The sequence below is a fragment of the Leucoraja erinacea genome, chromosome 18 (genome assembly GCF_028641065.1).
Source record: "Leucoraja erinacea ecotype New England chromosome 18, Leri_hhj_1, whole genome shotgun sequence".
Classification (NCBI taxonomy): domain Eukaryota; kingdom Metazoa; phylum Chordata; class Chondrichthyes; order Rajiformes; family Rajidae; genus Leucoraja; species Leucoraja erinaceus.
The window spans coordinates 24,059,093-24,074,800 of record NC_073394.1 but is presented as its reverse complement, the minus strand read 5'-3'; the positions used below and the strand labels follow the sequence as shown (position 1 = coordinate 24,074,800).

Sequence of the window (15,708 nt, the reverse complement as noted above, 5' to 3'; positions counted from 1 at the left end):
TCAAAGTTCACTATAATGTTCCTTCTACTGCCACAACCAATTTCAAAAGACTGGAAATCAAGCAATGGACTATCCTTGTCTGTGAGACTTTGTTTCTCAATGGTATAAATTGCTGAGACGACAGGGACCATGTTCAGTTGGTCTTGCTCTTTTGTTGTTGGTTGCCATCTAAACTACTCATTACCACAGACCCATATTGGTTCTGTTTATTCAATATTTTACATGCTTTAGAATTGCGCAGTTCCCCAATTTTATGTACTTCTAGGCTTTTGCTTTATCCTTACCTTTTTGACTGGAGGCTGGAAATAATCAGAATCTCGTGAATTACCATCAGTGCTGCTGTTCTCACTATTCTGATCATTGTGCATTTCCCTGCAAAGAAGAGACAATACGGAATTACACGTGCCCTTCCTCTGATCTCATATTCACCCCTCATTGGCAACTGTTCAATCAGTAACCAATAGAGGATTAATGCCAGTAACATGCATTTCAAAAATAAAAAAGTTGTAATTTACTTGTTTGCTGTATAAATTTGATAAACTGGCCATGTGTGATAATATAGCCACAGTAACATAATTAGGAAAAAAAACCATAAAATCAGCGAGTCAGGCAGCATCTCTGAAGAACATTGATAGGTGACATTTCAGGTCCCGTGATGCTGCCTAACCCGCCAAGTTAATCCAACACTGTCTTTTTTGCTAAAGCAGCATCTGCAATTCAATTGCATGTCAACACAATTGCTACAGCGTCAATCAAACTTGATCACATTACTATATGTGACTAGGATTAACCTTGGCACAATTTATTTGCAATAATCTTTGATTCACTGCAATTTTATAGACAGATTTTATTTGTTGTTGATTTTTGCTGTAGTTTATTTCTATTTCCTCTGCTCTTTTAATATTGTACATCAAGTAAAATAACTTACTTTGCTGAGATCTAAGATGGAATGCACTGATTTTTCTAGGATGGATTTGGCTAACTTTCAAGATACCTGACACCATCTACACATAACTAAAACTCTTGTGCTCTTCCAGTTGTGCGGTTTTTCTATTTGCGCAAAAAAAGGCACGCGATAGCGCTACGATTTTCGTCAGCTCACTCACCCTGCTCCTGTGCTGCAAGTGCTACAAGTTTAGTTGTGATTGGTCGTATATTGTAAAAGATAGCGAGGTTTAAAAATCGTAAAAACCTTGCATGCGCAGATCGATCGCTCCTGCCAGTCAGCGCCGCGCGAATTGGTCTCTTCTCCTGTCACTCCCCGGGACGGTCCGCCCCTTCCTACGCCATCACACCTTTACTGGAGCTGAGGGACGCTGTGGATGGCCGGCTGAGGACACAATTTTCGGAGGAACCGGAAGCGGCCCGGCCCGGCGTCGAAGATGTCGCCAAATGGACAACGGAGAGTCCCATCCCAATGGAGGAGAGCGTCCAGCGCCCCCCGTGAGTCCCAATCGCACCACCATCGCAATGCTCCACAACTCCAGCCCCTTCCCCTCTGGTCCCCCTCGCTGGCTCATGCCCCCCTCCCCCTTGATACCCCCCTCTCCCCCATGGCTCTTCCCCCGTCTTTTCTCCAAGCACTCCCCCGACCCCCACACCACCCAAACCCCCCCACCACCCGCCTGCGCGGCCGTAGCTGTTGGTGTTTCCGGGCTGAGCCGAAGATCCGAGGCCTGGCTCTAAGGGCACCGATGGCAGATGCTCCACCGGGGCACGCAAGAAGGGAGAGGAGCGGCAACCTTGAAATCCTGGGGAGGTGAGGAGGGAGTGAGGGGGAGGAGAGGAGGGGGATTGGGGGAGGTAGGGAGTGGGGAATAGAGGGAGAGGAGGGCAGTGGGGGGGGATAGGGGGAAGTGAATGGGGGATAGAGGGATAGGACTGGGGTAGGTGGGGGAGAGGAGTTATGGAGGGAGGGAGGGAGTGACTGAGGGTAGGGGAAAGGAGAGGGAGGGTGAAGAGGAGGGGGGAGAGTGCTAGGGATGAGGGGAAATGAGCTGCGCCTGTGTAGTTGGGGGCTATGAGTGAGTGGTGGAATATTGCGTTGGGGGACCAAGCCTCCCGTGTGACAAGGACCCAACGGGTTCCACTTAGTCTAGTTCAGGATAAAGATGACTAATTACTGCCACTCCATCCACCACCTTAAACATTCATTCTGTTGAACGGCAGCACATGGTAAATGCAGCATTTACCCATCTACAAAATCAAGTTACTTGCCTATCCAGTCCCAATGGCACCTCTTCCAAACCTACAACTTCTACAAACAAGAAGGAAAAGGGCTGCAAAACAGGGCAGAAACACTACCACCTGCATGTTCACCTCCATGTTTCATGCCACCCAGAACTGAAAATATAATCAGTTGTCCTTCATCATTACTGATTCTAAATCCTGGAATACCCTACCAACAACTCTGAGGGAGTACCTTCTCCAGGTAACTGTTGTGGTTCATGGAGTAGCTACCCACCAATTTTCTCACAGGCACTTGGACATGATGGAAGCATATAAAATATGAGAGGCATACATAGTCAGTGTCTTTTTTCACCCCGAGTGGCAATGTCACCTACTACAAGGCATGGGAGAAAGTTTATAGGAGAATTGCAAGACAAGTTTTTTTTTTTTTTAAACAGAGGGCAGTGGGTCCTGGAACATGATATCAAGGTAGGAAATAGCAGCAGATACAAAGGCAACATTTTAGAGGCACATGAACAGGCAGGTAATATAGAATATTGACCATGTGTTAGCAGATGGAATCAATTTAGATCAGCATCATGGTCTGCTCATACATGGTGGTCCAAAGGGCCCGTTCCAGGACTGTACTGATCCGTGTTCTAGAACAACACAAGAAGACGTCATCCAACCCACAACATTTGTTAATTGGCCTCTGTAAATTGTCCCTGTTGTCATAGTCAAAAGTGTCATAGAAAATACAATGTTGATGACAAGGACGCGGGCTAGAGTGTTATTTTGGTCCATTCAACTTTAACTAGGTTGGGAGGGCTTCGAAACTGTGTCCAAAAGGGGTACAGAGTTTTGAGGAAGTTAAAATTAAACTGTATCGCTACATACTGTTTACGGAGGACAGCTGCTAGCACCATGGCACTGTGATGATTGAAGCGACGGATTATAGCAGCATTGCTGCTCTCCTTATTAGATTTGGAGGACGACTGTGCTGAGGATGATCCATAACCCTGTGAATGATAAATTTGCACATATTGTTTTATTTGGTGTACATCCAAATGTAACCAAATTTACATTGACATAGAATTGTCCCCTTACCCCAAACAAAGTTAAACGACCATGAGCAAACATGCACAAACACTTGTAGACATTGCCCAATTTAATCCTGTATGCACACAAGCATAATTTGTTCCTGAGTATACACTGCTATAAAATGTGAAACAAATAATCAAGCACGAAATGTAAATGGCATTACATTTAGAATTTGCTAACAAAGTTTCAGCAGCATGGGGTCTTGTCGGAAGTTAATTAAAATATTGAGTCAAAATTAATGTTGGGTTAAATTCCTATGGCAATGTTAAAGGCAAATGATCTCTCACCTACCGTTCCAACATGCAACAATGGAAAGTTGCTTTACTGGTTTCACAGATCATCCAAACTCATGAAGCCAGGACAGCCTATATATCCGAGGTCAATAGTAGCTCAATGAACCTCCCACATCACTTCATTAAGACAAATCTTTGGACAGTTAGCTTTTGGGACAGCTGATTCCAACTCCATTCTCCTAGGCATGGAGAGGTGGGAAAGGTTTATTGTTCCCAAATTCCTTATATTGCCGAGAAAACCTACCTATCAAGTGATTGCCTAACACTGTAATCATAATTTAGACCTGCTATTCAAGATGGGTCAACCTTTTGTCAGTTACGGTCAACACAAATGTGAATAATTAAATGGCCGCATCTGCATTTCCTCTAACTTGCATTTTAGTTTATCACCAATAGTTTACGAGCCATATAACAGCATTTAAAACATTTGCACAGATGCATGGTTATTAAGGGTTAAGAGGGATATGGGCCAAACGCCGACAGGTGAGACTAATGTAGATAGAGTATCTTGGTTGGCATGGACAAGTTGGGCCAAAGGGCTCATTTTATGCTGTATGACAATGACCAATGCACCTACTATAACTGATGAGAGTTTCATAAAATGTATGGTTGCCAACTGGATACAGTACAAATTGATTATGGATCCTTTCAATCTAGTAACAGGATATAATGCTCACCTCACCCAGTGATTTGTCCTCCAGCGACGTCAAGTCCACTAAAGGGTTGTTCACTCCCTGACTAACCAGAGTTTTCAAACCTGACCAAAGAAAAATGTTACACCATCCTCTCTTAGATATAGTACTAATTGTATTAAAAACAGCACTAATGCAGAGTCAAATTGGTATAGCTAAAATGACTGATCATTTTAAAAGGATACCCAACAAGGGCCCCAGGTGCCAGTAGCCTGGTGATAATGAATTCCTTACACAAACTCATTCACAAGCATGAAAGCACAACAATCAGAAAATCCCTGTCAGAAAGCAGCAGCAAGGATGTCTAATGAGTTTTAAACACAGCGTTGTCCAAAGCCCCCTCCCCCCCACCAAAGATGCTGCCTGACCGGCTGAGCTCCTCCAGCACTGTGTTTTGCAATAATATATTATACATCTGTACATTTAACAAATTAACAATTATTGGAGGAATTTTGTGCCCCTCCTGACATCATCCTGCACACAACCCCAATGAGATTTATTTGCACATCCCAATCTTTTTCCCCCACTTGCAGGCACTCGTATTCAGCCCTGTCATTATCTAGTGAAGCCTCTGGTTTTGAATTGGGAATTCAAGGCTTACCTTTCTCATCAATCCTGGCACATTCAGAGAAGAGATCCTTCGAGCCAGCATTGATCCTGTCCCGGTGGAAGTAGTGAGACTGAAAGAAGCGCGTCCAGAATTCCTTCTCTGTCATATCGTGAGGAACATTCTCTGCATATTTCTGTTTCACTTCAAACAAAAAAAAACACAAATCCTATATTCAAACTTGTGTGTGAAGATGAAAGCATGACTATCTAAAAATCCTGCCAGAAACAATAGCATCAATCAGAAACTGATTTCTCTCAAGCCTAGATTAACATTGAGTTACTTCACTTGCCTGAATAAATTCATAAACCATTTGTTGAAATGATATTTACCTGCAGGATATGTCCTAAATATTGACTCGATGATATCAGAGGTCAGATTATACCGTAGGCCATTGCATCCATCAGTCTGAGGTCGGATATCCGCCTACAACAGGAAATGCTTCATTTGATACTATAATAAACATTCTCTAATGATTACTTCAAATTCTCCCTCCTTAATAAAATAATTACAAATAGTGAACCTTCTCTTTCATTTCTCATCAGAATATGGAACATGCTTGCTTGTCTATGTCTTCCACACCCTGGATAGACACACAATGCTGGAGTAACTCAGCGGGTCAGGCAGTATATCTGAAGAAATGGAGTAGGCAACATTTTGGGTCAAAACCCTATTTCAGACTCCGGAGTCTGAAGAAGAGTTTCAACCCGAAACGTCACCTATTCCTTTTCTCCAGAGATACTGACCAACCTGCTGAGTTATTCCACCAATTTATATCTATCTTCTGTGTAAACCAGCATCTCCAGTTCCTTCCTACACCCGAGCCTTCAGACATTACTTTACATTTACTCTCCTCCTCAACAGATGTCTTTACCAAACATACTCCCTTTCTCTCTTCTGCCATACCACCACCTACCACTCACCTCAACATAAATGCTCACACTCATCCTTCCCTCATCACAAGCAATCCCTCCCCAATGCAGTTATTTCCACATTTTACATCATCAAGGAAAATCTACTGATTGCGATAGCGTGTCTAACACAAAGACAACAATAAACACTCACCAGGAATGCAGCAGAAATTCCAATATCTTGCTTGTTGTTGGAAATAGAGTTATCCATGGAATTCCCAGTCAGACGATTGGCCCAGAATTCCTCAGCACTGATTACCTGGCTCACAACCAAATCTTTATACAGTTGGAAGAGAACTGGGTCTTCCTGCAGCATTCTGGAACATAGATGCAAAGTGACCGTAAGAGAGAGAAAGAGATGGAGTGAGAGAGAGAGAGAGAGAGAAAGAGAGGAGAGGGGGAGACAGAAAGTGTGTGAGAGAGAAAGATGGTGAGAAAGAGAAAGAATGGTGAGAGAGAAAGAGAAGGAAGGAAGAGGGGCAGGGAACAAACTCAGTGCAAGTTATGGACATTATACAGAGCCCTGCATAATGTTTGGGACAAAGACCCATAATTTATTTATTTGCCTCTGTACTCCACAATTTGCGATAGAAAATATCACTTGTGGTTAAAATGTACATTGCCAGATTTTATTAAAGAGTATTTTTACACATTTTGGTTTCACCATGTAGAAATTACAGCTGTGTTTATACATAGTCCCCCCCATTTCAGGGCCACATGTGATTTTTTTTTTGATTACAAATCTCAAATTGTGGAGTACAGAGGCAAATAAATAAATGATGGGTCTTTGTCCCAAACATTATGGAGGGCACTCTAAGTAATGGTGTCACATTGCAACATTGCATTTTCTTCTGGACTTTATTCACTCCAATTCTATAAGCATCCTATCCAACTACCTCAGCCAAGATAACTCTTCTGATGAGTATTAATGGCGGTGGGGATGCTAGCAAAGAGAAGATAGTTGTGCAGGAGACAATACAAAATATGAAGGTCATTATTACCATCAATCTGAATTCTGGAGGCAATGCATATTCCCTTTCTTCTGAAGACTATGACAAAACATTCTACTATTTACCAGCTCAAGGGCACCAAACTCCATCAATAATTCCCTTTAGCTGCCAAGCAAAAATTAACTAACTGCCAAAAGGGAATTCACAATTAAAAATTAGCCACTGCCATTATCAGCCAATGCATCACGAAAGCCCAGGATGGTCACCTTGTGAAATAGAATTCTGGACTATTCTATGAGATCAGTTCACATCTGTTCATCAAAACCACTTTTGAATGACAGTTCTAATCAGGCACGTGCCGTGAGTAATTACTCAAGGTAGTCAGTCAGTCAGCTTTAAAAATTTTAAACCGCGCATGCGCAGATTGTTCTCTCCGTAAACTGTCAGTCGACTTTTATAAAGTTTTCAAAAGCCAAATCTCTTAATAAAGTACCGTATTTCCCGGCAATGAAAATGCACCCCCATTTTGAGTTGCTACATTTTGAAAGAAGGCTGGTGGGACATGGAATTTCTCACGCTCAAAAAAAATAAAAATAAAGAAAGCAATTTGCCCAAGGCTTCCAAATCTCCTTCATTCTGAAATACTGAATGGGTGGGGGGTGGAGGGTGGAGGGTGACGGCAGGTGGAGAGATGGTGGGAAAAACTGGAGCACACCGGGACAAGTTGAATCAGTTGTGATCTTATTGAATGACAATACTTGTTCAAGGGACCAATTGGGGGGGAGAGTTCCTTTCACAGCGTGTGGGGAGTCTGGTCAGGGGTAAAGTTGCGGGGAGGGAAGAAGCATTCAGAAAGAGGGGGTCGGGGTTCATGCCAGTAACTCACTCACCGCTGCCGCGGCGCTCCGGACGCGGAGCCACCGCATTGTGGCCGGGGAGGGAAGTAGCTCTGGTGGCTGCGAGCGGCTGCTGGGACCGGACAGCGGACGCCACATCAGCGCCTTCTGCCGGCCCGCTCACCTCTGGCAGTGCTCACCTCTGGCAGTGCTCTCCGTCTGAACATCTCTCACCTGCCGCTCGCCGGCTTCACTCATGTCAGCCGCTTCCCGCAAATCCTTAATTTCCGACAGCCGAGTAACCACAATTGGTCCCTTGATCGCGTTGTCGGAATTTAAGGATTTGCGGGAAGCGGCTGACATGAGTGAGACCAGCGAGCGGCAGGAGAGAGGTTTTCAGACGGAGAGCACTGCCAGAGGTGAGCGGGGGCCGGCAGAAGGAGTAGAGGTAGCGGCCGCTCGCAGCCACCCAAGCTGTCCGGTCCCAGCGGCCGCTCGCAGCCACCCGAGCTACTTCTCCCCCCGACCACAATGCGGTGGCTCCGCGCCCGGTGCGTCGCAGAAAATGAGTTGCTGGCATGATCCCCGACCCCCTCCTTCTCCCCTCCCCAGCAGCGCTGTCCTTTTATAGCCTCTTGCCATCAGCTGTCAGCAATGGGGGATAGACTTGGCCATCCCTCTGTACAACAACATCGTTCTGTACTGAGGGATAGCCAAGTCTATCTTTCTTGACTAACAACATTCCAACTTCGTCTTCCAAGACACATGTAAATTTTCGTGCCTTATTTTTGGGTAAAAAAAATGCGTCTTCATTGCCAGGAAATACGGTACTTAAAAACATATAGCACCAAGAAATCTACTTACCACATCATTTGTACACAAACTCCATTCTTCTCTCTTTGTTTCTTAAGATAATGGCAATCCGTGTTTGAAAAACCCGACAAGAAACTTGCGCTGCGCATGCCCAATAGTGCAAAGGCAGAATTTCAGTTGCCTTCAGTCCCCCGGAAATTGACGGCTTGAAGCATCGTCGACGACACGTAGGCTGCACAGACCTTCGGGTGTTACAAGCGCTGCAGTTGAAAGGCATGGAGAATTATGCCTACCTAATAGATCGATCTCTTAGGTAGGCATAATTCTCCCATGCCTTTACTATTTATATTTAATAATTACCATTTTATAATTTTAGTCAGGGAAGGCAGTGCCTACCTTGCCTACCCTAACGGCACGTGCCTGGTTTCAATGAACACACTGGAAAAGAATGTAATTAAGGAACTCTGGTCTCTCTGTTTAGCGAAGCCTTGAAAAGAGAAATTGAATAAGAGATCATCTGATTTATGTAATTTGGTTACACACTGCTCTAATAACTCAAGTCACCTGTGCCAAATTTCAGTCAGAATTTCAGTTCCTCGCTAATTTTTAGTTAATTGATTAAAATGACAATCATGAATTATTCAAGGTCAAACTGATGTAACTCACTATTGAAACAGCACTTTGGAATTTGTGCAGCATTTCCATGCTGGTAAAAAATTTCAAAAAAAGCTTTTTGTACTTAAAAGCGGGAGATGCAATACCCAAGATATTTTTCTCATTATCTCTCACAATCCAAGGCCAAAAACTCCTTCTGAACGAAGCATCAATCAGATTGCATTATTTCCAGTTTAGCATTTGCATTCTGTGCTCACAATGTGGCCTCCTCTACTTTGGAGGAGATAAACACAGAATGCAGAACTTCTCCTTTCAGTACGCAAGGGTGACTGAGATAACCAGCTTTTCCTATTTGTATCTGAACTTACCAGTTCTGACATTAGGGCAACCGTCTGTAATGTCAACTCAGCTTTTCTCTTAAAAAATGCTACCTGATGTGTTGAGTATTTTCTGCAATCTCTTACTTCAATTTTTCGTCAACTGCTGTATTCAACATCTCAGTTCCAATGCTTTTTTTAACTATGCTAATTCAATTTCCACTACATGTACTCCTTAAAGAGATCAGTTACAATTAACCAGCATCTATTTTCCTATCAAAAACAATTGCATCAACTGGACAACCTTGGCACTGTCCTATCACAAACATTCAGTTTACCCATTCCACAAATTAAAACATGCTTGTTTTCACATTTTTTTAGGTATAATGATCATTGGTCCAAAATCTTTAGTATTCCTCTCACTGTCTATAGCAGCGCTGACCTGTTGAAGATCGCCACAATTGTGTGTGTTCATTTTATACTTTAGCTTCTTTCCCTGCCGGTACCTGTTTTTTTCCTCTAGTTCCTTGTTTGCTTTTTTCTTGAACTTAGGCAGCAACTGTTGGAGCAAGTCTTTAGCAGCATCGCGGTCTTTGGCTGCAGCATTAGCGCTGTTCTCGTTGGTGAAATGGAAGATTGTAGTGTCACCCGTATGCAAGATTAGCTGAAGCTGCACTTTAGCTTTGCCTTCAGGGCTGATCTTCTGACCTGGAATATTATTTTTGGATACAAGAAATTATTACAACAGTTCCGTTTATTGATCTAAAGGAGGAACTGTAAATTAAAGAGTGATACATTTCTACACGTTTAAAAAAAAAGTTTTTTGGTAGTGAATTGGGGTCCTGACCCAAAATGTCTATGTAGCACAAAAAAACACACAATAGAAAATATCCTTAATACATCAAGGTACAACATTCCTTTTTACATCTTTCTCTATCTCCACTAGTTAAGAAACTATTCCTTGGCCCCCTTCCGTTGCTTTACCTCACTTGGAGGGAAGGGGAGGGTTTCCATCACAATTAACTCCCTGGGCGCCAGGTATTCATCCCCTTCTTGGGACCTGCATTTTCCAGCTTCTTCATTCATAATGCCTGGCCATCGCTGTCTGCTCAACCTCCCCATAGGCTCAGACTACCCTTGTCATATTCCCATCAGGGTGCTTCAGTTCCTTAGGTCACACTCACTCTCACTTCTCCACCCTGCTCTCAGCCTCACCACAGTATCCCTTCCATCATCTAGTGCGTCCGGGTCTGATGTATAAAATTAGACCACATGGATTTAGGATACTATCCTTATAGGATAAATGATTGCTTGATAGTCAGGAAATGGTAGTCTTTGTCAGTTAGAAAACTAAAGCCACTTTCCTCCTCAAAATTCCAAATCAAGATTAGAACCGCAAGCTGGATCAAAGAAAAATATTGGAATGAAAATGGCATTGATTAAACAACAGTCTGACGTATTTAGTTCAGATTCATGAAAGGTTCATGTCAGCCTAGATAAGTTTAACATAAAGGGAAGAAAACTACCCATACTGATGTAGGGTCTTCACCCGAAACATCAATTATCTCTCCCTCCGCAGATGCTGCCTGACCTGCTGAGTTACTGTAGCATTATTTTGTTTTGCTCCAGATTCAAACACCTGCAGTTTCTTGTGTTCACTTTCCTTAATTTTTTTTCAATAAGCATATTTTCCTATAATCTTTTTTTTTTTTTTTTAAGGATTCCATACATCCAAGCCCGAAAGCCTGCTTTAGTACAAATTATAATAGAATTGGGACCAGTTTGACACCATGTCCCAATGCTTTAGGCTGACCCTTATAACCAAGTTTGGACCCAACTCTTAAATAATACAGGTGCACAACCTTTTATCCGAAAGCCTTGGGACCAGATACTTGTCGGATTTCGGACATTTTCGGATTTCCGAATGGAAGATTTTTAGCGTAGATTAGGTAGGTAGCGCGGGCGGCTTGAAAGGTCTGGAGTGGCTGCCTCCTCCCCGGAGACCGGGGAATCATTGTAAATCATTGCATAAATGTCAGTCAGTTAGTTTGGAGGGATTTTATGTTGTGGTGAAGAGGGAAACTTTAATTCTTAGTCCCCTACCTGGTCGGCGACTCCCAACATCGTGGAGCTGGGGGCTCCGTCCGGCCGCGGGCGGCGCCGGTTGGAGCTCCGACCCCGGCAACTCTACCCCTGGCTGCGAGGCGCTCCGACCGGACGCCCGCAGCCCCAGCTCCGCGAATGTTGGGAGTCGGCGGCCACAGCGCTCCGGAGCTTACCGCACGGCGACCCGGTAAGGCATTGCCCGCTCCCCGCTGGTATCCCAGCGCTGCGACGCCGCCGACTCCCAACATTCGCGGAGCTGGAGCTGCGGGCGTCCGGCCGTGGATTTGGAGCGCCTCGCAGCCAGGGGTAGAGTTGCCGGGGTCGGAGCTACATCCGGCGCCGCCCGCGGCCGGACGCCCGCAGCCCCAGCTGGGAGTTGGCAGCCACAGCGCTGCGGAGCTTACTGCACGGCGACCCGGTAAGGCATTGACCGCTCCCGCCTCTCCGACCAGGTAGGGGACTAAGAATTAAAGTTTACCCCTTCACCCCCCCCCCCCCCCCCCCCCTTTAACATAAAAGCCCTCCAAACTAACTGACTAACATTTAAGCAATGATTTACAGATGTTTAAGTGTCTCCCCGGTCTCCGGGGAGGAGGCAGCCGCTACTGTAGTACAGACCTGGGTTGACCGTGGGTCGTTTCGGGTCAAGTTTGGCGCCAAACGCGAGCTTTGGTGTTCAGACAACATCCTGGAAAAAATGGCCGGTTTTCGGAGTTTTTCGGTTTCCGGAACTCCGGATAAAAGGTTGTGCACCTGTAGTGTCAATCAGACCAATCACTCATATCAAAGTACTTACAGCGGATGTCTGCATACATGTGACTAATGACAAACCGATCCTTCCCTTCTGGTGTCCAGGCCACTCGCTCTGCCATCAAGTACAGGGCCCCATCCTGTTTTTTGTGCCGTACTTTTTTCACAATCAGCAGAACCTCTTCTGATGAAGTGGCCATGATGGGAGTGAGTTCTGCAAAGTAAACACAAAGGCACCACCTCTTCATATGAAATCATGAAAGAACCTAGTCTTTAAACTTTTCATCTATCTTTATCTCCTCATCTCACATTTTTTGTCTTTTCTAGCATCAGTCAAAAACTTCCCTCACCTGCATTCACCTATCATTTTCCAAGTTTTATTCCAGCTTTCCCTACCCCACTACACTCAGCCCCAAGGATCCTGTCCTGAAACATCACCCATTCATATTCTCCAGAGATGCTGCCTGACCTGGTGAGTTACTCCAGTACTGTGTGTCTTTAACTCCATGTTTTGCACACAACTTTGTTTAATTCACAGATCTCTGCTCTGTGTCTTCGGCGAGACAGATTTCCAGTTCCGAGCCAACTACAACCGAATTAGGGCCAGTGATTCACAATTTTTCAACAATCAAAAGCACATAAGGAGGTCCACTAATGAGCAACATGTTATAACCATACATAACTAGACACTGATATGTTGAGTCGATTTAATACAGCAAAAATTGCATAATTGGCCAAAGCAAGATTTTATTAACAATGTTAAAATTTAAAATGTCTACAGTTTTAGCAATTAAAACAGTTTATTTTGCAAGTACACCACAATCATTTCTGATATGATGCAATGCAAGAAGAGTTATGCCCCTGTTCCACTTAGGAAACCTGAACGGAAACCTCTGGAGACTTTGTGCCCCACCCAAGGTTTCTGAGCGGTTCCCAGAGGTTTTTGTCAGTCTCGCTACCTGCAACCTCTGGCAACCACCTGCAACCTACAGGAACCGCACGGAAACCTTGGGTGGGGCGCAAAGTCTCCTGAGGTTTCCGTTCAGGTTGCCTAAGTAGGTCAGGGGCATTAGGGAATACCTGGCATTTGTATGCATATCGCCAGACATCAAAAGTCAGAAAGAACCAGTCACAGCTTCAACACAATTTTTAATCCAATTGCATAATTTGGATTTATTGAGAATCAGTATAGAGAAGGCATGCCGGCAATAACACAACTAAATATCATGGTTCACTGCCATTGTTTTGTAAACTGTTCCTGATCAAAGCAAGCATAAGAATTGAACAGATTTGCATCATATAATTTCCTGCAAAGAAAAATCAGGATATTGTAGGTCAATTAATTTAAGGTGACCATTAGATTTGCTGAAGATAAGTCCATGAATATCTTTAGATTTGTTTACAATTCTATGAAAGTCTGGGGAAAAGTTGCTTCCAAATGCATATTTGGGGGTTTCCTCTCAGCTTACAATTTCAATTTATCTTTTTTTTAATTTTTATTTTATTTTAGAAGTACAATCATATGGCACCAAAGTGCCTAATATATATTTTCATAATACATTTTATGTACAGCTTCTTTTTTTTGTTTTTGTTATATTAAAGAAAGATTAGAATAAGATAAAGTTAGATAGTAAAGGATAGAAAGACGTGAGATATATAGTGTGTGAAGAAAAAGAAAAAAGACAAATGAGTGAAGAAAGTTGAGTAAAAGAAAATAGAAAAGAGAATAACACATTAAAAAAAAAAATTAAAAATTAAAATAAAAAAATTAAAAAGTAAGGAGACCATTGTTTATAATCTTGACCAACCCTCGTCCAGTCCTGAAACAGTTATTTTTTACAATTGTGTTGCACCATATGATTCCAAAAAGACGACAAATGGAGACCAACTCGTTATGAATTGGTCTGATTTATCCATTAGGAGGAATCGCATTTCCTCAAGATGTGCGGTGTCCAACATACTTGCAATCCACATTTTAAGCATTGGTTTTGATGTATTTTTCCAAAATTTAAGTATTAATTTTTTTGCTATTATTAAACCATAGTTAAAAAATAAATTTTGAGATGTGTTCAATTTATTCCCATCTTCCATTACGCCAAATATAATCATTTCAGTATTAGGTTCCATTCTTATCTTGAATAATTTTGTAAATATTTCCAAAATATGACTCCAAAATCTATAAAGTTTTATGCAGGAAACTAAGGAGTGTGTTAGTTGCATTTTGGGATAGACATTTATCACAAATGGCGGATATATTTGGATAAAATTTGTTCAATCTTGTATTTTGAATAATATAATCTATGTAAAATTTTAAATTGAATTAGATTATGTCTTACATTAATTTATCTTCTTAATAAAAATAAAAATAAATAAATAAGGTGTTAAAAAAAATAATCGCAATTTGCCTTGCTTCACAAGTTGTACAAGGACCACATTCACACTATTATTGATATATTACAGAGTATCAGCATCAATTGAATGTGGATCAAGTGTAACCTATTGCAAGTTTGTTGCTGATACAATGCTAGGAGACAATGTAGGCTTTAAGGATGACACAGATAGGCTAATTTACAGATATAGAAACATAGAAAATAGGTGTAGGAGTAGGCCATTCGGCCCTTCGAGCCTGCACTGTCATTCAATATGATCATGGCTGATCATCCAACTCAGTATCCTGCACCTGCCCTCTCTCCATACCCCCTGATCCCTTTAGCCACAAGGGCCACATCTAACTCCCTCCTAAATATAGCCAATGAACTGGCCTCAACTACCTTCGGTGGCAGGGAGTTCCAGAGATTCACCACTCTCTGTGTGAAAAATGTTTTTCTCATCTCGGTCATAAAGGATTTCCCCTTTATCCTTAAACTGTGACCCCCTTGTCCTGGACTTCCCCAACATCGGATAGCATGATAGCATCATTTTCCTGCATTATCCCAATATTCCTCAATTTCCTTAAAATCTAAATATTGAACTTTGTCTTGAACATCTGCAAACCCCTAGAGTAGTGACCCTGATAAAATTTTCATTCTGAGTGGAAAAATAAAATCTTCTCAGCTCTCTCCGAAATTATAATAATCCTGGGCTTTAGACATCCCTGCTAGTGGAATCAGCAACATATCTCTCCTGGTCCATAAGAAAGTATATATTCATGCTTAGTCTATTTAAGCACTCCACAATTCCTGTCATTACTGGATTGTCGAATCTCAATGCTTTGCTGTGGCAGTCCTGCTATTGCAAGTATATCCAATACACTCTGTGCCTTCCTTTGTTGGAGTCACCAGGTCTGTACAAAACACTCCAGGCTTCACTCGAGCAAGATATTTCCGCTCTACTGAAATAGGACAAGGACAAAGGTCAATATATTCCATGCCTTCAAAACTATTTAATGAAGCAGAAGGTGAACTTTTACGATCTGTTTACTAGGAAACCACGGTCCACTAACCACCAACACCATTCAATCTTCTATCATTTAAAAAAGCTCAATAATGGATGGTGATAGCAACCTCATCCAGAGGTTCATTTTGCACCCTTACTATTACATGAACCAT

The 15,708-nt window shown here is 42.7% G+C and overlaps 1 protein-coding gene across 4 annotated transcripts in view; it reads right to left on the bottom strand.

Moving 5' to 3' along the window:
* The window catches only part of gtf2h1 (general transcription factor IIH, polypeptide 1), a 34,669-nt gene that overhangs the window by 12,282 nt on the left and 6,679 nt on the right, over positions 1-15,708 (bottom strand). For all 4 annotated transcript variants that reach the window (XM_055649626.1, XM_055649625.1, XM_055649624.1 and 1 more), the window contains 8 exons: positions 12,207-12,374; positions 9,811-10,012; positions 5,928-6,090; positions 5,195-5,288; positions 4,857-5,006; positions 4,241-4,320; positions 3,067-3,188; positions 285-372 (listed from right to left, as the gene is read on the bottom strand). In XM_055649626.1, coding sequence (XP_055505601.1) covers positions 285-372; positions 3,067-3,188; positions 4,241-4,320; positions 4,857-5,006; positions 5,195-5,288; positions 5,928-6,090; positions 9,811-10,012; positions 12,207-12,360 — 1,053 coding nt within the window. In that variant the 5' untranslated portion in view covers positions 12,361-12,374. The remainder of the gene's footprint in view (positions 1-284; positions 373-3,066; positions 3,189-4,240; positions 4,321-4,856; positions 5,007-5,194; positions 5,289-5,927; positions 6,091-9,810; positions 10,013-12,206; positions 12,375-15,708) is intronic.